General features: G+C 38.6%; 3 protein-coding genes across 23 annotated transcripts in view; 1 reads left to right on the forward strand and 2 right to left on the reverse strand.

Annotated features, from left to right (window-relative positions):
* Positions 1–25,264, forward strand: part of up (Troponin T, skeletal muscle) — a 324,715-nt gene that overhangs the window by 4,623 nt on the left and 294,828 nt on the right. For 3 of the 20 annotated variants that reach the window (XM_017067684.4, XM_017067678.4, XM_070997387.1), the window contains exons 4-10: positions 530–553; positions 1,165–1,534; positions 2,402–2,620; positions 2,696–2,788; positions 2,852–2,932; positions 3,576–3,654; positions 3,887–4,487. In XM_017067684.4, the coding sequence (XP_016923173.1) occupies positions 530–553; positions 1,165–1,534; positions 2,402–2,620; positions 2,696–2,788; positions 2,852–2,932; positions 3,576–3,654; positions 3,887–4,143 (1,123 nt within the window). In that variant the 3' untranslated portion in view covers positions 4,144–4,487. Of the gene's footprint in view, positions 1–529; positions 554–1,164; positions 1,538–2,401; positions 2,621–2,695; positions 2,789–2,851; positions 2,933–3,026; positions 3,106–3,575; positions 3,655–3,886; positions 4,488–25,264 lie in introns of those variants that run through there. The other 17 variants (XM_017067674.4, XM_017067676.4, XM_065867511.2 and 14 more) reach the window with 8 other exon arrangements.
* Positions 4,920–22,721, reverse strand: Tpst (tyrosylprotein sulfotransferase). 2 transcript variants are annotated; one of them, XM_017067690.4, is made up of 7 exons: positions 21,814–22,721; positions 19,201–19,331; positions 14,671–14,911; positions 13,797–13,976; positions 13,080–13,216; positions 12,821–13,019; positions 4,920–8,053 (listed from the first exon to the last, which is right to left on the reverse strand). In XM_017067690.4, the coding sequence occupies exons 1-7, from the start codon at positions 21,970–21,972 to the stop codon at positions 7,649–7,651; spliced, it is 1,452 nt and encodes a 483-aa protein (XP_016923179.2). In that variant the 5' UTR covers positions 21,973–22,721; the 3' UTR covers positions 4,920–7,648. The 2 variants fall into 2 exon arrangements, with proteins under 2 accessions (XP_016923179.2, XP_016923180.1); XM_017067691.4 differs by having other exon boundaries at positions 7,892–8,053; positions 12,859–13,019; positions 21,814–22,718.
* LOC118878358 (uncharacterized) lies at positions 22,710–23,472 on the reverse strand. Its single transcript, XM_036821008.3, has 2 exons — positions 23,261–23,472; positions 22,710–22,745 (listed from the first exon to the last, which is right to left on the reverse strand). Exon 1 carries the CDS (start codon positions 23,468–23,470, stop codon positions 23,348–23,350), a length of 123 nt encoding a protein of 40 aa, XP_036676903.1. The 5' UTR covers positions 23,471–23,472; the 3' UTR covers positions 22,710–22,745; positions 23,261–23,347.

Below are 25,264 nucleotides of genomic sequence, written 5' to 3' on the forward strand. Positions count from 1 at the left end.
AGATCCAGTTCCAGTTCCAGAACCAGCTCCAGTACCAGTTCCAGTTCATACTGTACAAAGATTCGTTGCTTGGAATCATTTTTGAGTTTTCTTTAGAACAACAAACAACCAGAAAACAACAAACAAAACCAAACAAAAAACAATTACGTACCTACCATTACAAAATTAATTATTCTGTTCAACCTTTTATGCAAATATCTCTCTATATATATTATCCATCTTATCTTCTTCTTTCATTTCGTTTACCAAAAACAACAAACAAACCGAACTATTTTGCAATGAATTTTTTAAAACAACCAACCGTTTTTCTCTTTCTTTTCAACGTTCCTTTTTGTTTGAAAACTGAAATAACGAAAACAATCGCATTTTGTATGAACTTTTCGAACCGAAACCCACAACAAAATATCAATCAATCAATCGAAACCATCGTGAATTTGTCAATTTTTGAAACACAAAACCAATATATATATATATAAATAAAAATATCACCACCTCCATGTTTGTTGCCACCTCAATGCCTCACGTATAGAAAACCACCTCAGACACCAGCCGAGTAAGTCTATGTACAAAAAACAAATGTGAACAACAAATGAAACCAGAACGCTAACCAAGACTAAACCCTTAGAGTTATCTTAAGATCGTCCCCGATTAATCCGCCTGTGCGTGTCAGTAAACCACTCAAAAAATAAACCAATAAAAAAACAACTAGTTTCTAAGGTGTAAACTGTACCTCTGTAGCAAGCAATACTCAACACAAACTCTTACTCACCACAACTCACCACTCCAGTGCCATCGAAGCAATCCCTATCTTTTTTGGTGTATTTCTGTTCTGTTCCTGTTTTTTTTTTATAACTAGAGTAGTATTGCCATACGTAGAATGTAGAAATCTAATGCTTTCTCACATCCGCACTTTGGTGGCTACTAATTGTTAAAACAAATCTTTGACTTTCGGAACCAAATCGAACCAAATAATATAAATATAATCACCAAACAAAATAAACAGGCCGTAAGAAATTCCGTCAAAATTCTGTAATTAATTTTAATGCCTAGACTTTACTCGTAGTACTAGTGGCTATCAAAAAAAAAAAAAAAAAAAGCGTGGCTCGGCAGATTAAACTAATAGAGTTCTTTCTCATTCCCGAAACCTATCGAAACGATCAACAGAGGAGAGGGCGACCCAGAGTTCATCAAGCGTCAGGACCAGAAGCGCTCCGACCTCGATGATCAGCTGAAAGAATACATCACCGAGTGGCGCAAACAGAGATCCAAGGAGGAGGATGAGCTGAAGAAGCTGAAGGAGAAGCAGGCCAAGCGCAAGGTTACCCGCGCCGAGGAGGAGCAAAAGATGGCCCAGCGCAAGAAGGAGGAGGAGGAGCGCCGTGTCCGCGAGGCTGAGGAGAAGAAGCAGCGCGAGATCGAGGAGAAGCGTATGCGCCTCGAGGAAGCCGAGAAGAAGCGCCAGGCTATGCTGCAGGCCATGAAGGACAAGGACAAGAAGGGCCCCAACTTCACCATTGCCAAGAAGGATGCAGGCGTGGTAATTATATGAGATTCCATCAATGCCGGCTGCTGATACGCCACCGTTCTCCCACCCCTCCCCCATCTGTCTCTCTCTCTTCCCCTTTTGTTTTCTTCTTTTTCGTTCTTTTTGATTTACTTTTGATTCCATATGAACTCCTCATGTGTCCACCCACCGCCTACAACACCCAAATTCCATCGTTTCCATCGATCATTCGCATTAATCGTCGTTTTTGAACTCATCGATCATTTTGTTATCGTTAATCGTCTGTTTTGCGCCTGAATCGATCATCCACAATCGTCGATCGTTTGTGTTTGACCCCATTGATCAACCCCATCCACCATGATTCGTTTGTATTTGATACAATAATTCATCTAAAATTCATCATCAATGGTTCACAATGTATTTGCATAAATCGACCATTCCAATATTTCTCAATCGTTTAATCGTCTGTGTTCTCATCAATCGCCTAAAAATATGCTTGAAAAAAAACACTACACTACAATGTGAAACTGAAACAACAAAACACCTTTTTGTTTTCTTTTTTCTTTTGCACAACAAACCAACAAACAAACAACACACGCATGTACACACACCCAACAAACAAACAAACAAACACGAACAAACAATATTCCTCTCTGTTTTGCGCTCTTTTCTCTGTGTGTGTCTATCTCTCTCACTGTTTGTCTCTCTCACCACGTTTTGTACCGCACGTACCAAAAATCAAATCTCAAATATCCGAAAAAACCACAAAAATTTAAAACACAACGAAATGTGTCTGCATTGCAAAATAAAACTAAAAATAAATATTAAAACGCATCCTGCGCAAAAATCGATTCGACCAAAAAAAAAAAAAAAATCGCCACATGAAAAAAAAAATAGTTGGGACTCTCGTCCGCCGCCATGGAACGCAACAAGACTAAGGAACAGTTGGAGGAGGAGAAGAAGATCTCGCTGTCGTTCCGCATCAAGCCCTTGGCCATCGAAGGATTCGGCGAGGCTAAGCTGCGCGAGAAGGCCCAGGAGCTGTGGGAGCTCATTGTCAAATTGGAAACTGAGAAGTATGACTTGGAAGAAAGGCAGAAACGTCAGGACTACGATGTGAGTACCACTTGGCCTAAGGCCCCCCGTAATCCTCTAGGGATCCCACAAACTGACAGCCATCTTCATTGACAGTTGAAAGAGTTGAAGGAAAGACAGAAGCAACAGCTCAGGCACAAAGCCTTGAAGAAGGGTCTCGACCCGGAAGCTTTGACTGGCAAATACCCGGTAAGTTTGGCCCACAACATCTAATCCTTGGTACACCCAGCTAACCGAACACTCTGCTTACAGCCCAAGATCCAAGTCGCCTCCAAGTATGAGCGACGTGTGGATACCCGCTCATATGACGACAAGAAGAAGCTCTTCGAGGGTGTAAGTATTTGGTTTCCTTTTCTAAAGCTAACTATTCTTGGGTTTTTTTTGGGTTGCCTCTTTGTAAAACTATCTCAATATTACGCACATATAGGGCTATAATACGGTCTATGCGGAAACCTTAGAAAAGACCTGGCAAGAAAGACAGGAAAGATTTACTCAGCGCACAAAATGTAAGCGTCCGCTGAGCCCTTCATGTCTACGTGTCTCTCTCTCTCTTTATCTTCCTATCTATCTATTGTTTTATGTTTATGTCATATACTATGTTTTTTGTTTGTTCCACTACCCCCAAAAGTACAGTCAAGTCAGAGGGCGTTTAAAACACTATGGAAAGTACAGTCACGTCAAAGGGTTGGGCGTTAAAAACACTGCCAAGAGTACAGTCACGTCAAAGGGTTGGACGTTTAAAACACTACCAAAAGTACAGTCACGTCAAAGGGTACATTAACAAAAGAGGTTAAACAAAAATTTGGGTAACTCATAGGTCATTTTGGGGGCTGACAACCAATAACCCATCTAACGTCTACTCTCTTTTTATCTCTTTCTATGTTTTATGTACTATATTTTATAATTGTCAACTGTACGTTGTACTGTGCTCATTAAATCACACACCAAAACACGATCAAAACACTATGACACACAGGGCTGGGATGCCATCTCCAAGGACTCGAACGAGAAGATCTGGAACGAGAAGAAGGAGCAATACACCGGCCGTCAAAAATGTATGTACTATAGATCAGATGCGAGATATATAGCTAGGTAAACTGGGGATCAACTGTACCCCACAAAGGGACGACAACAACAGAACAACATTCATCAATTTGTTCATTGTCGTGCTGTGTTTATTTTATTATTTCCGTTTCCTATGGAGCTCTCTCGAGATCCATCTTCTAGTGTTCCCATATTGTACATCTATGTCATAATGCTAATGGTTCCCATATCTGTAATCCTTAGCCAAACTGCCAAAGTGGTTCGGCGAGCGACCAGGCAAGAAGGCCGGTGAGCCCGAGACACCCGAGGGCGAGGAGGACGCCAAGGCCGATGAGGACATCGTCGAGGATGATGAGGAGGTCGAGGAGGAGGTCGTCGAGGAGGAGGATGAGGAAGCCGAGGAGGATGAGGAGGAAGAGGAGGAGGAAGAGGAGGAGGAAGAAGAAGAGGAGGAGGAAGAGGAGGAGGAGGAAGAAGAGGAAGAGGAGGAGGAGGAATAGACCAATCCACTCTCTGGGCCCGCTCTCGCGCACCACTTTCCTTCACCACTTTTCGTAAAAACAAACACTACATTTAAATACCAAAGCCAAACAATTTTAATAAAAGTAAAAGAATGAACTAAATAGTTATGATATCTTAGATTATTCGCCCAACAACTTGCTATTCAAAATCAAAAACTCAACATCTTTTTTATTGAATCGAGAAATGTAAGATTTCTTTAAAATAAAACATCAAAACCAACACCAACTAAGTCAAATACTAGCAAAACCAAAAACAAGCAACCAAAAAAAAAAGAGAACAATCAAGATATTAAAGTGTGTTATGGCATCATATCTATGAACAATTCCTGTTGTTTGTGTGCATGTTTGTGTGTATCGATCGGGTCTCCAGATCAACGTTGCTATATTGGGGGAATATTTACCAGATGGAGGCTTTAAACCCCATATCTTCACTATTTTTATAGCCAAAGATGGTTGGCCTTCGTGTTTTCTGCTAATTTGGTAACAAGGGTGGATACATTTTTCAGTAAAAGCCGCAATTCCCTATTTCCACAATATGTTATGATATGATATCGTATGAAATATCATTGGAATTCAGAACTTTTATCAGGAAGAAACCATATTATCTTAATCTGCTTAAATGCCTTTTTTTGGAATAATTGACATTATAGAATTTAGTCTTCTCTTTTATATGGTTCGCTAATTTTAGGTCGAAATTATTGAAAAAAGATTTCAAGATCAGTAAAAAATAAATAAATAAAACTTGTTTGGTTGCGTAATTTTATATTTATGTTTAACTTTATTGTTTCCTCATTTGATTTATTTTTTTCTTCTTGTATAGTATAATTTCGTATATATATATTTTTTATTATTTTTTTTGATTCTTCATTTTTTCTGTTGCCGGGATGTCGTTATCAATACAATATAGTACAATTTTCTTAGGCTACAAACTGCGCACAGAAAATGTCTTGTGATTAGAATTAATTCGTTTCCATATCGGATCTTTGCAGCGTACAGTTAACTTTATTTCATGGATTACAATTGGCTAAATACATTTCGTTATGGTTCCTTTGATTTAGGGGTCAACGGGTGGGCATTATAATTTTGGGGTTACTGGGAGGGTGCAGTATAGTGTGTTTTAAAGTTCCTTTGAGCTCTGATTGTCTGTCAGCTGCAAGTAGATCGTTAGTTTCTCAACATTGGTGTTTGGATTCCTGTCCTAACTGCAGCAATTCCACACACACATAAAAATGTACAATATATATAATACATGTATATTAAGAGAGTTTTATATATATTTCATACATACACGGGTAAAATTGAGAAAAAAAATGCATCTTAAAAGCTAGCAAAAATAGTTTACGTTTCACATTTACCACATATACATTTTTATATAGTTCACATACTCAATGTGTTGCCCAATCAAAAAACTAGATAGTTTTATGGTTGCATCGCGCACTGTGACTACACAAAAACACTTTTATATATAAACTTTTCTCATTTGTGTTTGACATTCTTTTCCTTTAATTCTCTTAGCAATTAGCGAGCAATCGGGATTTCACATCCCGGCCATCAAATAAACTTCAATTTCCTCTTAGCAATCATTTTTCCTTATTTATTGTCAGCAATTCTCATTTTATTTCTTGAAATTAAACACAAAAACAAACATTCATAGAGTTTTCTTTGAGCACAAAGCTAACGGCAAGTAAGTACATAAAATAGCCATCCTGTTCGCACACACACAGCAGTTAGGACGGACAAGGCTCGTTTGTCTGTGTGAGTGTCTGTCTGTGCAAGGATCTCCTCCTTGCCAAAAAAAAAAATGGTTATTACCAAAAAAAACGGTCTTCAAATTCAAATGACTGAGTGAGATGGAACGATTTTTAAGTGGATGTACAGTCTGCTCAAAAGGTGTTAAATATAACTGTCAAACTTTTAGTGTAAGTACAGTCTGTCAAAAAGCTGTCATAGATTTCCGTTGACTTTTAACTGATGCAAGTAAAATCCTTACCATTAGAACTTTTAATTAATGTAAGTACGGTGTTATTGCCATCCTCGTTCTTTTTCATAACAGCTATTTGAATTTGAAGTAAATTTCCTAGACAAAATGATTTAGCTTAGCTAACTTCGTTTCTTCTCCCCTTGCACGCTCGCACACATATACATTTAAAATCTATTACAACTTTCATATACATTTAGACATTCAGTTTAAGTTATACATTTATATATGGTTTTATTAAATTGGTTTTTTTTACATTCAGTCAATTTATTGCAACACAAAAAAAAAGGTTTACAAAAATGTAATATCTCTATACTAGTTCACGTCTTTTTTCTTTTGTCATCAGCAGCAAGTAATTCATATGCGATTATGATTATATAACTAAACATCTTAAAAGCTCATTTCGTTTAAAATTTAACACTTCTAAATGATTTTCGTTTTTTCGTTTTGCTTTGCCCTACCGTTTTGCAAACTATAAACAGTGCTTAAGGTTATATTTTCACGTATTCTTTATATAAACCTATGAAGATTTCTAGAGCCCAATAACGAAGTTCAGCTAGAGATTCATTCGACATGTGGGGAACATAACTAAAATATTTATATTTTATATACACAATTACAGATAGGAAAAAAAATTGTAAGTAATAAACCGACACGAGTCTCAAAAAAACATTCGTACAAAAAAGGTTTTAAAAACAGTTCTAAACTATATTAAAATGTTTTCTTTTTATGTCGTAAAGGAGGTCGGTGAGGGCTTGCTTGGATTTCCGGCATCTTCATCATTGCAAAGCCTTCTTTTCCTTTTGCATATTCTTTTGGTGGTTTTATTTTTTATTTTTTGGCGCAACACATTTTTAAGATTTAGGCATACAGTGCGTTTCTTGACTGTTAGGTTATGAGGGAAAGGGGTGAATGCCAACCGTTTGATTAAAAACAAGGCTATAATAATAACGTAAATCGCATTAAGTCGCAGCTTTAACTAAATTACATTGATGCAATTGTTTAATTAAGTAGCTTATCAGTTGAATATGATTAGCTGGTAATTAAGGTAGTAGGTATTGTAATTGGCCATTAAAATGGGCCAAATGAAGTATTTCATTGCACAATAAATTTATTTATAATTCAACGCCCAGCCCGCATTAAGGTAAATCCAGTTAAGAGATATTAAGGCATAAATTAAATTATTATGAATTCAGGGGCGGAGGGTGGCTATAAATTGGCATTTCTCCCTGCAACTTTAAGTCTTTTCGTCACGAAACGTTCTGTAGATGTTTAACTACTTTTGTTTTGTTTTTGTGTTTTTTTTTTTTGGTAACTTTAAGAAGCATTAATGCAAATACATCATATGCATATACACATATCAAGCATGCAAATGTCTCGGCTAATACAATTTAAAATTGGTTTTCCACCAGCAGCAACAGTTATCATTATCGTTATCCTTATCGGCAGCCAAGTTTCCCAGGTTCAATGCTTGCCACGCGGCAGTCTTATGGGTATGTGCGGATATCATGTATCCGCCATGGGGTCCTCGTTGTTGTTGTTCTTGCTGCCGGCTAATGGCAGCTGCTTTATCGTAATGACATCCTTTGGCTTTTGATGCAACAATTGTTGTCCTCGATCCGGTTCCGTTTCCCCTTCCCTTTCCGCCTCGATCTCCCCCTCGCGTCGCTCATGTTGCTGCTGTTGCTGCTGCTGTTGCAGATGTTGCTGCTGTAGATGTTGCTGCTGTACATGCTGTCTGTTGTGTTCTTCTGGTATAATTTTATTGATTGTGTACTGATTATTGTTGTTATCCTTATTGTTGTTGTTGTTGCTATTGTTGATGACCGGTTTCGAGTCGTCATCCTCGCTGGACGACATCTGCAGCACTTCCTTGGCCTTACTCTCCCACAGCATTCGATTGGCCTTTAGCTGAAAATAGACAAAACCAAATGCGTATTCAAATTAAACCAACTCATACTCTCAATGGGTGCACTTATGCGTAAATAAACATAAATGGCAGCGGCCAAAGCTCTGAAAATCGTGTATTTCCCTTGCAATTGCAGCTGTTGCTGATGGCCGCCTCATTACGGCCGATGTTGCTGCTGTGTTGCCGCTGATGTTGCTACTGCAACCGCCGCACTATATGGCATTCACCACCGTACACCATATGCAAACATCTGCCCCTTTTTGGCTGCAAAACGTTAAAACATCGTTTGAGTGGCAGTCAAAGCGAAAACTTTGAGCACAACAGTTTGGTGTTCAACTTTGGCGACGACACAGTGTGCAAATTAAAGCGAACGAAAAAGAGTTATTTAGCTATATTTGCCTCTCATATGTTTTTATATATATTTTTTCAAAGCCCCCCCTAACGGTATTTCATGTTTTGAACAATTTATTTCTTTGCTAGCTCTGCGTATTTTATTTTAAAGCAAACTCAATATGATAAAATTATTTCAGGCTCTTGGAAACTGCGAAATTAATTACTAATGGTGATTATCTTGTGACCTAGATTAAAAGGAAATAATACCAATGAAGTCTGTAGGTTGCGACACTTAAAAACCAATCAAACTCACCCCAAAAATACTCAAATATAATAGAAAATAAATATTATTGTTAATTTAATTTCCGATTTTTTTCGATCCTTTTTTCAGTCTGTCAAATTAGGAACATTTTTTATAGAATTTTGAAAAAAATGTATAAACACTTAAAAATATTGTTGTTTTAAAAAAGTTCTACAAATTAGAAAGTTTGCCAAAAACTGAGCACAACTCATACACATATACTATTATTTAAATTATAGATGGGTTGTTCTATTAGTGTGCGATTTTTCATCATTTTTATGATGTCTTGATGCAAAAGGCAATCAAAAACTAATAACTAAGAATAATTTTCATAAAGTCTTGCTTTTGTTGATACAAGTAAACTTTATGCAAAAAAGAAAGGTAATTACAAAACTTAGCTGCGCATTTTCCTTGCAGCTGTCTTAGCAACTAATTACTTTTAATGATTTTTCTGAGCATCGCTCAACATTTTTGACAGTTCTTCCTGTTTGCAGGAAATTCGTTTAGTTCTGCCATTCCTTGCCTTGTTAAATATTTTAGATTTCCATTTGATTTCTGTTTATCTTTCGCTGTGCAAACGAACCCGCAGAAAACCCCTTGTTTTTACAGCGTGAGCGTAATTTTGCACAACATCATTCTTTCTTTGTGCGGTTTTCCGAGTATTTTTTCCTTCTCGCCCTCTGTTTTCCCTTCCACCAACCTCAGGGTATTAACGTTTCGTTATTTGATTTTAATTTTCCCGCTGCAACTGCCCCCGCTCGCTTTTTAATTTTTGCATAAATATTAAATATGCAAATATGTTTAAAATATTTAATACTTGCAGACACCTCTCTCGATAAGCGGATGGTTTGGCATGGTATTTGGGGGGACTGCGGCGCCCAGCCGTCAATTAATTAAAATATTTGCCATTAACATAAATTAAGGAATATAATGAAATTGGCGGACTTTCAATTGATATTAATTGCGTGGCACGTTGCGTGGCTTCCGGGAGGAATGGGATAACTGACCGGTTGGGGCATCAGGAAAATGGGATTGGTATTGGAATCGGCACCGATATGGATACCGATGGTATGGGGAAATGGCATGGGATCGGATGCCTGTCAAGCTGGCGGGGATTGCGAAAGTTGACTTAACTTTGTCCGGCTCTGGTGGACAATTTAACCCCCAGTCCCCCCGTGCCCATTCCCATTCCCATTCCCCCATCCTGTCTGCCGGTGGCATGCATGTATAAATTGCCACTTATGCCATCATGCCCCAGCCACGCCCCCTCCGCAGCTACCGCCCCCAACGACAGGCAGCAGCGCGGAAACATTGCAATTGCAACTGTCAAACAGAAAGTGCCCCTGTGACAGGCCAATAAAAACGCACAAAAATCGGGGACATCATCAAACAAAAACCACTGGCTATGAAAAAAAATAGCACAGCTAAGGTGTAGCAAATCGAGTGAACATTTTCGTTTTTACATCGCCACTTTAATTTATCCGACACTTTGTAATGTAATTTTAAAAAATCAACAAGGGTGAGCATGAAGATGTCATCACAAAAAGTTCAACAGTCAATGGAAAAACAGTAAAAAATTATATAAACAAAGATTAACAAGGCCGTATGAAGGAAAGAAATACATTTAAATTATAAAAACCCTAACTAAATAATTTGGCTAAGAATTAAATAGGAAAACTAAATGCAAAATAAATTTTAAAAAAGTTAAGTTAATGTTATAATTATATGATATTATTGCTTATCAATATTTTTAAAAGCTTTTTAAGCCTTAGTTTAAAAATATGAGCAAGCAAACTTTTTGTAACTAAATAATTTGGCTAAGAATTAAATATAAAACATATACAAAATTTTAAATAAAGATAAGTAAATGATAATATTAATTACTATTTTTAAGCCCCAGCTCAGAAAAAATGAGCAAACATTTTATAGTAGATGTGGGCGTAGAAAGACGAAAGGTGTATAAAAAAAGCCCTGCTGTCCACTTATCTTTTTATAGGAATCCACAATTTATGAGATACTCCTCGAATCGGGCGCCAGAACAAACAAATATATGCAGGAAAAGCGAGGATGAAATCAGCGCGGAGCTAACTTAACTTGAGTTAACTCAACGCCACTCGAGTCGAGTGGCGCGGAGTAACGAGGAGTGGACTAATTAATTAGCAGCTAATTTAACGCGTCGCTGCGCCGGACATAACTCAGCAGGATGCACTTGCAAACAGAGATAGCAGCTGCTGACGGCAAAAAACAAAAAAAAAACCGAAAGGGACATGGGGTGAAAGGTCAGTATAAATGGCCAAGTAAACCCAAAATTTCAATTAAACGTTAGTTGAAAATTCTCTTGGCCAGCCAGCGGCGACAGCTGTTGGCCCGGTAATCACTGACTTAAAAGGAAGCAACTCGGAAACGCTTTGAATCCTTTGACCACTTTATGAATACTAATTATGTTTTACTAAAAAAAAAGAGCAAGGGGTGAACGTAAATTGGGATATAATTCCATGCTCAGAACTTGGTTTATAAATTACGTTTTTTGGTTACAAACTTAAAGATACTCATACTCTTACAAATTTGTTTTTGGTTGTAAAGTATAAGATAGGAATTTTTATCATTACTAAGTTGACTGGAAAATGTACGTCAAATGGTTATTAACTCTGTTGAATGCTTAACTATCTCAGCAGGAATACGTGCAGGAATTAAAAATTATTTCAACGAACACATCAAATTTTTAATAAAAAATATTGTTGTCCTCTGGGAACTTAATGAAAAAATAATGTAATGAACTTTTTTTTAAGACTCCTGCTGACTCTTTATGGTACAACACAGGACAATGAATACAAATTTAATAAAAGCGCGCGCAAAAAACATTGATTGGTTAAATGTTTCAGCGGGAAGTGCTAAATAAATAATGAAATTACATTTTTTTTCTGACGGCTCGCACCTTTGAGGCATGAAAAACTGCACTACTTTTTCACCTGTCCCTCGACAGACTACTATATTTCGATTAAAATCATATTTACCCATATATTTCCGAAGATTCAAATAAAACACAAACGAAAAAACCCCAACACACTACAAATAGTTTTCCATAGTTTTTCATCTTTTGGCGCACAATGTGCATGCCACCGGCCCATAGATGGCGCCACCAAGCGACCATCAAATCCCCATCATCATCGTGATCAATGATATTCCTTTCAGTTTCATGGCTTTGTAACCCCAATACCCCATACATATCTGAATCAAAGTAGCTGGAAAAAGAATAATACAAAAAAGGCAACAAAATGGGTAAAAAATAAAAGAAAATCACTAGGTGCAACCAACAAACGAGAAGGCAAAGTGCAAAACACAAAACAAACAAGCAAAACACAAATCGCACATACAGAACGAAATCGAGTAGAAGGATAAAAAAAAAGTTGCACAATGTGTGATGTAAGTGGGGCGGGATTTGTGCTGTTGGGCTCCTGGATATACCGTATACGGGATATATGGCAGGAATATGCAGGGAAGTTCAAAATATGCCAATGACACGGCCAGCGGGAGTGGGTACGGCCCAGAGCCAAAGGAAAAGGTGAAAGATAACAAGAGCCTGGGAAAATGACAAGCAACAAAAACAAAGGACAAAAAAGGGGTTCTCAGTGGGCGGTGCTGGTGGTGGTGTAATAGGGATGAAGTGAAATTGCCTGTGTTTGACAGTGATGCCTTTGGAAGTGAGCCTCTCAAGGGCCTCTAATTGAAAATTTAATCACTTTCGTTAAAATCTCCTTAAAAACCATGATACTTCATAATTTCAGAGGTGATATATAGGCACAAACTTGTTGTAAAAACTCTTAATTTAATTCTTAATATTATGATATAGTTTAAATACAACAAATCCTACTGGGTTTGTGATCTATGAAGTGCTTTGGTTTATAAATATTAAAAAAAAACAATAAAAAAGATGTAAACTACTATTAAGTACTTGAAATTTGCATGCTTTTTACTACTGGTTAGTTTGAAAAACTATTAAATTTGAAATGAAGGTGTGTGTTGGCATCACTGATGAGCTTGGCTGGCTGATGGTGAAGTGGTAACATGGAAAGTGGCTGATTCTGGGTGTTTTGAGTTTGTTTTGCATTCGGGAACCGGCGGGGTTGCACCTTACCTTCGACGTGTTGTCCTGCACCCATGCATCTGGCTTACCATAGTCCGGCGGATTCGCGTACGGATCGTAGCCGAGCACGGACAGCATGGGCGCTATGTCGGCCATGTCGCGCACCACATCGCCGGGTATCTGGCCGACCCACTTGGACATCGCCTCCAGATTTACGGGCTTGATGACCTGGTCCGACGACCGTTCCACCCTGCGAATTGGTTTAAACTTAAGTTATGGACTCTAATCTTGGCCATCAATTTGGACTCACTTGGACAGGGGCACGCCGTTCGGCTTATTGATGAACTCCTCGTGGTGCAGCACCGCATCGTTCCATGGAACGTCCAGGAATTTCAGTATCTTTCGCATCCATTCCTCGGGATGCAGGACGAGCTGTTCATAGTAGACCTGGCAGATATAATGGTAAATACATTTGATTAGTTGGGATGACAACTTGAGCTAGCTCTCAAGAGTATTACTTCATTTAAATTTTATGCAAATTAATTTGTTTCTTATCGTATATCATTCATCAGTACTCATCAAGTTTAGGTATTTCAGAAGGATTTTTTTCTTTTTGAACAGGTGATATTCATATGTATAGTATTGTTTTAACGAATTATTTAAAAATCTAAATTTTGTTTCATAGTTCAGAGTATACAATTTAATTCCTTTAAATATATTATTTAGACCAGCAATGTAACATATAACACTAGGTTTTCAAAATGTTTTTAAAAATACTAAAATCATCTAAAAACTTTAAGCAATGAGCAAATATATATACAATTTTTGGGAGACAGATGTGAAGGACAGCCTTTGTTGGATCAGCCATCAAAGGAATTTAAAAGTCAGTTCGCTTAATTTCCTGTGCCAGACTGCAGCACCCCGACCAAGTTAATCATCGTTGATTGAGATGGGTGGCCAGGTGGTCAGGTGGGTCAGGTGCGACTGGGGGGAGGGGTGGCCAGTCAGCCAGTCGGCCAGGACTCACCATCATGCACCGCTCCTTGCCGATGTCCCGGCACTGCTCGTGCATCACCTCGATGGCGTGGTTCCACTTCTGCATGCACTGCCGGTAGCTGCTCAAATCGAAGCCGGTGATTGTCACCTTGCGCGATATAATCGAATGAACTGTCGCCCGGCCGTCGCGCACCATGAATAGGAATTTAGCCTGTAACAACCAGAAAACAGGTGGAGTGCACCAGCAAAAATATAAGTGACATTTTATTATAAATATGTTGTAAATGGCATAACAATAATACAATGTCTATTGCTAAAGTATTAGATTAAAATCCTTTGTTAAACTAATGGCTTCAATTTTCTTTTTTATATATTAAGACACATTAGAGTAGCTAAATGCTTTTGGAGAATCTTTGGATTTTATTAAATAGACTTTTTTGGTTAGCTAATGGCTTTATTCTTCTTACTTTACATAAGGACATGAATTTGTAATTATTACTACATTATTATTACTTTAAATATTTGAAGATAACTACACAAAAACAGTACAATCTTGGTTAAATTACTTTTTAATACAAGCAATCAAGCAAGTACATTGAAAAGTATTATCTCAAAGAACAGGTGACTTTAAGTCCATGAAGATAATTGGTTGTCAAGGTATCCCAAAGGGTTTAACAAAATATTTTCTTGTTTTCTATGGCGTACTTTGGACTAAAAGCCAACCGACTTTATTTCCTTTGAAAGGGATTTCTGTGACAACCGAGTAGATGGTTTTGTATCAGATACGGTAAATGAAAATGGCATTGCATAACTGATATTGTTATGCTTTTCATGCGCTCAGTGTGCGGATTGTTGGATGGCAGGATGTAAAGGAATGGGGAAATTGTATCGCTGCGGGTGCTTACGTTCGGAAATAGCTCGATGACATAGGAGCCCATTTTCAGCGTCAGCGGATCCTTGTTGCATAAGCGCGGCGCCGGCTCGCCGTGCTTGGCGATGATTTCCAGACAGAACTGCGCGATGGCACTGTTCATGACCTCTTTGGTGATGCCGGCCTCCTGCAGGCGGAGCGACTCCTTCTCGGACTTCAGCCAGTGCGAGCGCAATTGCAGGATGCGTGGAATGACGCGGGTTTCCTGCCCGCAGCTGCAAGGATCCGAAAAAATACAGATGAGAATAGTGCTTTGTGCTGGGTTAGTGGCTGCGGGGCAGCTTCTGTTCACAAGGATAGGGTGCATCCAACTCGGGTTAGAAATTTTATAACCCAGTTCAAGTTTTGGGTAATGGACCCATTAATAATATTAAAAAAAACCAGTGTTTCCAAATTTTTAGAAGTACATGCGACATTTAGAAATATTTTTTTTAAGTATTTCAATAATATAAGTATTTATTGTGACTAAATATTAAAATCATGAAGCTATTATGTATCTAGTTTTGAATGGTAAGTGCCATTTCATAAAAACACGTTCTTAATGGAATAATATATTCAGCAATAAAAAGTATTTAATCTAATATATTACAGAAATTTCTAGTCCTTCATCTATTAAAAGTGTTAAAGCTCAACACAAAGTAACAGCACCATCAATGAAAGTCTAGGTTTGGTATTCTAGTTAATAGAGTGTTACCCCAATATTCAGGTTTGGTATCGCCGGGCAACATGTGTTGGGGCTCCACCTCCATATCCTCCTCCTGCTCCGCCCCTTAATGCAATCGACAAAACGAAATGGTATACCATCCGCTGTTAGCTCTTCGGTTTTTCCCTGCAGTGGAGGTGGAGCCCCCGTCGCGATTCCATGTCTGGTGCATAACTCCCATTTGGGTGTCCCCTTTCAAGCCCGCTCCGATTTCCCTTTTGGCTGCAGGACTGCAGAAACCACTGAACTATAAAGGGCTTCAAACGATTCGTTTGCCGTTCTAGCATTTTCCGCCGGCAGCGCACCGTAATCAAGTTCAGGGCACACACAAAAAATTACTGCCTGATTGCGTAAATTATCATAAATATCCCACACTGCAGTGCGAAGCAAACGGCGATTGAAAAAAAGGAGCACGAACCCATGACCCCAGAGGAAAGTAATCAAAGTCGATCAAAGCCTTGTTTATTCAACTATTTTTTTTGAGCCAATTGAAAAGGGTTTTGGGTCAGTAATCAAAGTTGATTTAAGTTTTTTGTTGCTTCACCAAAGGTACTTTGAGACAAAGCCTTTGGAAAAAGAGCTATAAAAAGGATGGATATGCGAGTACTTCTGATATGACCAGGTATGCAGTAATTGCTAACTTTGAAAGTTGAAATCATAAAGCAACAGTTTTAATTAATTTGTTTGATAGCCAATCGTAAATCTAAGCTTTTTTACAGCAATCAAATGAAAAATAGTTGCAATGCTTGTTTTAAATTTAACTAAATTACTAGTGTTTTGACCAGAGCTGAGTAAATTAATATAATACAGAATAATAGAATGCCAAAATCGTTAGTCCTATTAGAATCTAAATAAATAAAACATTATATTTCCAACCATTTGGGTCATTACCATTAAGGTTTGAAGCCATTTTAAAGATCATGTCGACAAAAAATACAGTTTCATAATTATAAAGCCTAAACTTCGGTGCTCGAAAGGATTATAAAAACCCAATACAAACTTTGTTTTCAAATTCCTTGTCAACTTATCATAGTTACATTTTAAATGTTTTTAAGTTGCAACTCAATTGTTATCATCTTATATGATAATTGCCTTCTTATCAGCTATTGTTATGGGTGAGCTTCTTATTTGCCTAGTAATAACTAAACATTTTTAAAAATTGTATAATGATAAGAACATAACGTTATAGCTCTTTAGGGAACTTAAATGCATATTGTTCAATGAATAAAGGCTACCCTTGTTATCTAACCTAAAATGTAATACAATAGTTTTCGCCTCGAGCTGATAGCTTGTTTCTAAAAAAGCAAAATTTCCATAAAGAAATATCTTAGATGGAGCAATTTAATAGCCCAACAACAGGGAGTCACCCATTTGGCACGATCTAAATCGGGGTCACAACTTTATCTGGCCCCAACCAATTACATTTGTTCGCACCTCGACATGAGAGCCCTCCATTTCGCTGGGTATCCCTCTATCCCTATCCGGCCATGCAAATCCCACAAAATTGTTTCGGGGCTTACCCAGACTCAATTAGTTGATGCCAAGTCCAAATGCTAAATGCTACAAATTCTAAACCAGATTTAATCTGGAAACCAGAAGGGGAGCCCAGGGGTTATGAGGACGAGAGTGAGAACGAGAACGAGGGTGACCTACTCCACATACGCTTAGGAAAGTTTTACACTTTGCACCGCCCACGTTTTTGGAGTCCTGCAAAGGCGAACAAAGGACGAGGAGGACCTACTCTGTAACTAAAATCCGTGGGATCCTTGAGGGAAAGGGAAGTCGGTTTTTAAATAGCGGAAATTGCGCTGTGCAGCCATCAGAAAAAGCGACCCTGACTGCCTGCCTGCCTGCCGTGGCCGCCTGCTGTCGGAACCCAGGATCCAGGATCCAGGATACAGGACGCAGGATAGGCCACGGATGCGATGGGACAGGATGGAGCGAAATGGTCTGGAAATGGGCCCGGCAGAAAGGCAAATTGTTAATAAAATAAGGGGCTTACAAAAAACTGAAGCCAAACGACCGACTCCTTTTGGTCCTTGGCCGTTTCTCATTTCTCAGATTGCGCAAATTTTCGTGGCTAATTACTCATGCGTAAGGGAAACTTAAGAAATTATAATATATATCGCAGCAGCCAGAAGGTAAAAAGGCAGGCAGATAAAGCCAGGCCCAGAAACAGAAACAGATACGCAAAATGAAGGCGACGCAGGACCAGCCGTAAAAAAATATTAAAATTGCCAAAGGGCAAAACGGAATATATCGAATTGGGTGGCTGGCTGTGGGAGGTGGAAGATTGAAATTGGGGAGTTGGACACCAGAACACCAGAACAGCACCACAGCGCCAACCGAAAATGTATATATTAAAATTTACAACATTTTCCCCATAGAGCCGAGTGGAAATACACTTTATGGCAGGCCAAAAAGCAGCCGAAAAGGGTCTCTCCAAACGGAAGAGGAAATTATTTGGAATTTGAATGTTTTTTCAAGGCATCGGCAAATGTTTGATTATACTCAAAGGAAGTGTGAAATTTGGTTAGCAGATTTCTTGGCTTAAGGGGTTTTAAAATATTGATAAAATACTTTTGGTGAAAATTCCCAGCCAGATTGGAGCATCAGCAGCGGATAAGTGGCAGGCAATTTTAAATATTTAATTAATTTAAAGCCCTTGAAATGGCGTAATAGCACTTAATAAACTCGCTAAAAATTTGGAAGGTTTAATTTACTAGACTAAAAACTAGTTTATAACTTTAGGGTACCGAAAGAGGATTAAAGGCGTAAATATTTTCGATGGATATTCAACTTTAATTAAGTTAACTAGAAAAATTCGAGCATTGCAATGCACTCAACTGGAAAGAAAACAATGAAAAAGAATAGTTTGTTTCAAATTGTAAAATAAAGTTTGTTTTGACAGTAACAATAGGAGATCAGCTTAAGGGCAAACGAATAAATTGGTTGTGACTTTTCAACAACTAAAAGAAAAAGTAGCTTTCATCGATTGTCATTGGATGAAGAGAAAAATATTCTTCTAAATTAACACCGACTTTTTAATGGAACACATTTCCATGAAAATTCAAGACACTTATTTGACATTCGATACTTAAAAGATGATAAAAAAAAGAATGTATTAATAAAATGGTTATGTGATATGCCCCAAAGTTGGCACCAGCTCAAAAGAGAAATGGGACCTTACCCACGCAAGGTGACAAAAGGGAAACTTCAAATTGAATTTCCTTCGGTGAAAATTAAATGTTAATTGAATTGACAGCAATGATTTCGAGCATATCAATAAAACGCCGACACGGGTATCCTTTTAAATGGAACTCAACGACTTGAGGAATGGGAGAATTATTCAATTTACGATTTATCCAAGGAATATGTGATATGTGCTCAGATATAAAAATAACTGCTCAATATTTGGAGTGCCTAAAAAATACTTTTGTTTATATTCCCTTGTACTTTTGCTGAAACACTTAATCAAGTGGTATAAAATAATATTTATATAAACTTTTTGGAACCTTTAATCCCTGACATATAACTACACAACCCTTCCTGTGTTCAATGTCAAACCAATAAATCGGCTCTGATATCCGATATGTGAAAGACTTCAGCTCGACTCCCGGGAAAGGAAGAGGAAGTGGGGCATTCCCCCCAGACCGCGCGTTGTGGCAAACAATCAAATCGAACAGTTTCCCGGGGAACGGGGATTGGGTGAGGAAAGGGTATTATCCGGTTACAGGGGGGACCTGATACCCAGGAATACAGAAAGCCAGGACCCGGGGGTTTCCGGGCAGCAGGACTTACCGCACATCGGGATGGGCATCCAGCATGGCGCGCATCAAAGTCGTCCCAGATCTGGGCACGCCGCCTATGAATATTAATGGCATCTCACGGTTGTATGAATAAACGCGTTGATTGTCATCTGTGAGGTATTTCTGAACGTGTCCGTATTTCGTAACCGTAACCGTAGCCGTGTCCGTGTCCGGGGTTTTGCATCCGTATCCGCGATGGCAATGTAGGTGGAGACAAAAAAATGAAATTAGAGAAAAGTTGCAGGCGCGAAATAAATGACATGGCTCGTGGTGTTGGCCACGACGATGATGGTGATGATGATGATTATTATTATTATTATTATTATAATGATGGGGGTGTGTTGGAGAGCTGGAAACTGAGAACTGGGAATCGGCGGTTTGTGGGTGATGGCTTGATGGTTGAGTAAGCGCAGGTGTTAACGCCATCGTGGGCATTAGCGTCACAAGAAGTGAAAAGTGGTGGCGACAGGTGATGGGCATTACTAAAAATAGATCCAAGCTATCCATATGGAGCTCAAAACGTTATGGGGCCTTATCTTTCTCTAGGCTAAACCCTGTGATAAATTGGGACCTTATCAACGGTAAACAACGTTTACCCACCTAATGGAAAATCGATCGGTTTTCGTAAATCATAACCATTGCCTCAGGAAAGTGATAGTGTTGCATGCATATGTAACTTTGCTTTTTATCTAATCGAAATGTTTACTTTGATAAATAAGTGTGAAAAAACCGGGATTTTATTTTGACGCTGATAAGAATATTAGTTATACATGTTTAAAAAGCACAAATTGCTCTATCGACACTTGATACTGCCTTTATGCAAAACTAAAAACAAACCAAACCAATGCTTTGATTTTATTTAAATTATTATTTACCCACTCAAATTTCACCGATTTCCGATAGTGTAAAGATGATTTGAATTATAAATCACTCTTGCTGCTCATATGCATGCTAATTGAAGTCCATGAAATTCAAATCCATTGTTCAAAGCGCTTTGTTTTGTGAATTAACTATTTGGTTGAGCGATAACAAGTTTAATCAATGGATTTATTGGTTTCTGGTTCTGCATGCCAGCCAATTTGACTGAGTTAATTAAATGTTTGATTTCGCTGTCAAAGTGGCATGATGTCCAATTTATGCCAGAGCTTCGTATTTCCATATTTAGCCACAGCAAATCTCCTGAATTATAGCCCATTTTTACCTCCTGCCTTAATTACCCTACCCATATACAGGATAATTTGCATAAATTTATATTATTTGTTTTGGCACAACATTGTTGTACCCATTAAATAAGATGCATTTCTGCTGTTGTTGTCGGGGTGGGGGTGGTATTGGGCTTAATGCAATGCAGTTGCAATCCATTGGTTCTAATAATTATGCATTTGGATGCTGCATGATATCCGAATTAAGCCATGGCTTCACATTTCCTATAATTGGACCCACAAAGTCCCCGGAATTAAAGCCCCTTTCATGGCTAAAAGCAAGGATGTGTTAATGCCCTGTGGAAATGATTTGGCTATCTTGGCACACACATCTCGGACGCATTGTCTTACTTGTGTGGAGTCATCTCCTGGCCCCGGAACCTCAAACTCCATTTTAGTGCCCATCCTAAGCTGCTTATGACCTCCGCCTCCGATATTCCCAATGCTAATCAATGGATAGCCCCCCCCCCCCATTTCAACTCCAACGAGACCATTTTGGTCTCGACTAATGTTTACAAAATAGTGTTCGGTCATCCGATAACCAGTTAAATTCCCTCAATGACTTTTGCTTTGGTTTTGCGTGTGCGGTCCGTGTTTTCCGGGGGCGGCAGGATTTTCATCTGTGCTCAGCCAACATGAAATTAGTTATCCAGCTTCGGTTCTACTCCCATGATTTTTTTCCTTTGATTTATCATTGCAAATGTTTTTGTTTGGCTTGGTCAGCATGAGAGGAGTGGACGGCACAGTGTGTCACAGAAATATAAGGCAATGATAGCCAAAAATGCAGCAGTACAATTTAAACTTGGGAAGATTAAATATCAAATTTAAAATGATTCCTTGAAAAACCCAGCAAAGCTTTAATCTATACTAGATTTCGGAATAAAAACCATATTTATAAATAATATAAGATTTAGATATGTTAAAAAAATATAATTTCCTGATCATAATGATAAGTCATATAAATGATTATACATTTTTACACGTATTCCTTCATATTTCTTTAAAAAAAAACCGTAGAAAGACATCTTTCTTTAAAAAATTTCAACGATAGACACAATTTTGCCACACAAATGCAAATAAACCATTAACTCTCGACTGAATGTGTTCAATATCTAACTGATTTCGGAATCAAAAATAGATTATCAAATAAGGCAAGCCCAGAATCTGTCAAGAGCTGATTGCTTTCACGGTTCTCCAGCCCCTTTTACCATTTGATTAAATTTAAATATTTTCATCCACATGCCTAAATTTTTGCGACGCACCTTGGGCAAAGGATGTAGATGTTCCGGTGTGTGACTATGTGTGCTTTTTCTTTTTTTTTTTTACCCCCGAAATGGGAATGGGAATGAGGATGGATGTGGGGTGTGAGGCAAACAGATTGTGTTCGATTTGGGGGTACATACCTCAACGCGAACCATTTGGGAGGACAGCTCGTTGGAGGCGTCCACCTTGAAGAGGCATGTGGGCCGCAGCTCGGTGAATTTGAATAGGAACATGGTGATGACGATGATGCCGAAGAGCACCCACAGGGTGACCTTCTTATTTCGGTATGGCAGTCGCATTCTGGCGGTGGAGCAGGTGAAGCAAGCGGAGCAAGTGTCGCAGCTAACTGGCCTTTGATTCGGCGGATGTGGATGAGAATGATGTGGTCTGTAGTCTGCTCTGGTTCGCTCCTTCTTCCCGGAGGCGCCCACTCGTTCTACCCAGCTCCTATTGATTGCTCCTCCGCTCGACGTTTGCCCAAAGCTTAAATATGTAAATTGGTTTTCTTGAGGTCCTCAAAGCGAGAGTTGTTTTGCTTTGGCTTTGGCTTTTGCTTTTGCTGTTGCTAGTGCCGTTGCCGTTGCCGTGTTGCTCCTTGTGATGCCAGCTCCTCCACTTGTTTGCAAAGGATACAAGGGATACGGGGATACGGGGATGCGGTGGGTGGCTAGCTCGCTGACTGGCTGGTGTCCCTATAGTGGATCCTGATGCTGCTGCTGCGGCGGCGGCTTGGCGGTGCCACCACAATAACTCCGTCCACGGTCGTGGTGGTCCTGTTCCGGTCTGTGTTCTGGTCTCTGTTCCTGTTTCTGTTTCTGGTCCTGCTGCTGCTCCTGCTTATGACGTTGATTGCTTTGCATCGCCTCGCCTTTTGTTTGCTCCTTTTTGGCCAGCCAACAGCAGAAACAACTCGGCTTGGCCAACACAACACAGGCACAACACGATCCTGGCAATCCTGGCTATCCTCCTGGCAGCTGCTGGACCCCTGTTTATCACTCCTCTGCCGCTTTCTAGTCCTCGCTGTCCATTTATTGCATTTTTACAAAATATATATATACCTATATATAGTACGCTGCAAAGGGAAAAGCAAAGACTACGTTAAGCATATTTAAATAGTTTGCCACGAATTATTGTTTGCCGCCAAGACATTCGATGCCCTTGTGTCTGCGGGAAAATATCGCTATGCTAACAGTTTGTAACACAACATAAAAGGAGGAATGTGGCCACATATTTATGATTTATAGTCTGTCAGTTGGAAAATTTATTACTAGAATACTGCCTTAAATATAGCAAAATTTATAATTTAAAAGAAAATAAAAATATCTTGGTATACAAGAATCAAAATAGAAAGCAAAAATTCCTACTATTTTTTTTAGTTCAGCATAAATTTTTCTATCTTTTCACTTTTAATGACTTTCAAGGTATTTTATTTAGTTTTTCTCACAAACTTCAAAGGCATGGAAGGGTATTCAGTACTTCTGCAATCGATTCCCTTTTTTTTCGCTGGCAACTTGCAACTTTGAATGTTCGACTCTCGACTTTCGACACTCGACCGCTTCTGGCTGGCAACCTGAAGTGACTACGCACCTCTACGGCTTTGGCTGTTCGACTTTTCCTCGACGGATTCTCCTGGCGATGGCTGCAACTTCACTTGAGTTCAGTTCAGATGTTTGCTCAGTTGTTGACGAAGAGCTGCCAGCCCAGCGACTTAATGAGCCGAAATGCCAAATAGACTGGAACCAACGTCAGCGATATATACACGTAATAGCTCCAATCGCCGGTTATTTCCTCCGTCATACCTGCAGATGAAACGGCAAACATGGAAATATTATTAATCACCTCGCAACTCAAACAAAAAACAAGAAACAAGAAAAGGGAGATATACAGAAGGAAAGAAAAGTGCAAACACAATTTCCCTGGGAGGGCGATGGAACACATGATATATTTGATTAGAAATCATCCACGATACATTTGTTCTTTTCCTTTTCAATATGACATATGAACGTGACTCCCAAGGGGGTCAAGGGGGCATATATAGTAGTAACAAGGGGGTGGAGGGAGCGGCGTAAGCGGCTTACACACAAGACATTTTCCAGCTGTTTTCCCAGAGACTCCTAAGTGCCACCCAGTACAGTGAAATTCAATGGATATTTATTATTTATCCAAGTGAAATAGATACCACACATTTGCATTTACATAAAGTCATGAATCTTTTAAACTTTTATGACATATGTATATAAACACATTGTAAAAATGTATAAATTGAAATAATCAATAATAATAATAAATAAAGGGTATCATAAATGATATAAATAATGCACATTTATGCTATTCTAATTAAAACATAATTTATAACACATGGTTAAAGCAAAACTGGTCAGGCAATTTAACAATTACAAATACAGTAATATATTAGAAATTGAATATATTTTTTATATAAATAAAATTGCTTTAATATTTTAACATGTTAGTTTATTTTTAGGAACCCCATTTTCTATTATTTTACAAGATACATTACATATACATTCCTTTTTGGTTATATTTAGAGCTAGGATCTTTCTATAAATTTTAATTCCTACTTAACCACTTCAGGGTTAAAAGCAGGGATATCAATTTCCACCCATGCACGTTTGACTGTAATTGCCCACATTCTCGTTGGAAATCCCTCAAACTATTTGCCCTTTAGTACCAGGAGTGCATATGAGTTTCTGGCGACATTCGTCACTGGGTTTCCCCCCGTCCAGATGAAAAACGGGTTGGGTTTGCAGGGGGGGGGGGGGGGGATAGTGAGTGGCCGGAGCACACTTGACAACTGCCAACTGCCAAGTCCCCGGCAAGTCTCCCAAGTGCGACCGACGTGTCAGATGCTCGAGTACTTATAATTCCTTTAAATTCCCAACTTTCCCAGCTCCGACATATGTATGAGCGGAAGTGAGGTGGCGCAGGCCAGGATGATAGACACAGAAAGCCGGAGCGATACCAACTGGCAAGCAGATAGGAAAGTAAAGTGCCTCAAAGCGAAAAACGTACTGTACAAGGAGTCGTGTGAAGGGTGAACTTAAAGAGCTTAAAGACCATTGGAAACTACATGTATCTTTTGGTAAACGTTGGCAAAAATAGCACGCTTTACTAATTGGCTGTCACTCAAAACAATTGCAAACATCACGACTTCTGTCATATGGCACGAAATATTAATGAAGTAACTCATTAGTAAATCAATAACGATTAAATACTACTTTTGGCTCTAGGCTGATACATGTTTTTTAGTGTTAGGGGAGACTAAAGTAAATAAAACTTTATATAGAATTATCTTACAATCCAAACGCTTATGTCAATATTATACTTAGTTATTCTAGTTTTGATAGCTTGAATCACACTAAATGTACATATGTTTTATCAAGCCATATTCCTATCATGCCATATTTTCATTTTTAAAACAAAACTCGTTAGTTCATAATTAAATAATTCAAACAAAAAAGAAATTAAAAGTTATTTTTAAGTGACCGAAATTGCTGTACACCTTCCGATTCTCATTCTCGTTAATTCCCTTTCATTTGCCACGCACAAAATCTGAAAGTAAACTTTTACCAT

This window comes from Drosophila suzukii, chromosome X, assembly GCF_043229965.1.
Source record: "Drosophila suzukii chromosome X, CBGP_Dsuzu_IsoJpt1.0, whole genome shotgun sequence".
In the NCBI taxonomy this organism is placed as follows: domain Eukaryota; kingdom Metazoa; phylum Arthropoda; class Insecta; order Diptera; family Drosophilidae; genus Drosophila; species Drosophila suzukii.

Bases quoted from the DNA above. Each gene is read 5' to 3' on its own strand.
- LOC118878358 (XM_036821008.3), bottom strand. From the start codon at position 23,470: ATGACGGAGGAAATAACCGGCGATTGGAGCTATTACGTGTATATATCG.
- Tpst (XM_017067690.4), bottom strand. From the start codon at position 21,972: ATGCGACTGCCATACCGAAATAAGAAGGTCACCCTGTGGGTGCTCTTC. The intron at 13,977-14,670 runs GTAAGCACCCGC...TGGTTGTTACAG, and splicing joins TCATCGAGCTATTTCCGAAC to GCTAAATTCCTATTCATGGT. The intron at 13,020-13,079 runs GTGAGTCCAAAT...ACCAATTCGCAG, and splicing joins AACGGCGTGCCCCTGTCCAA to GGTGGAACGGTCGTCGGACC.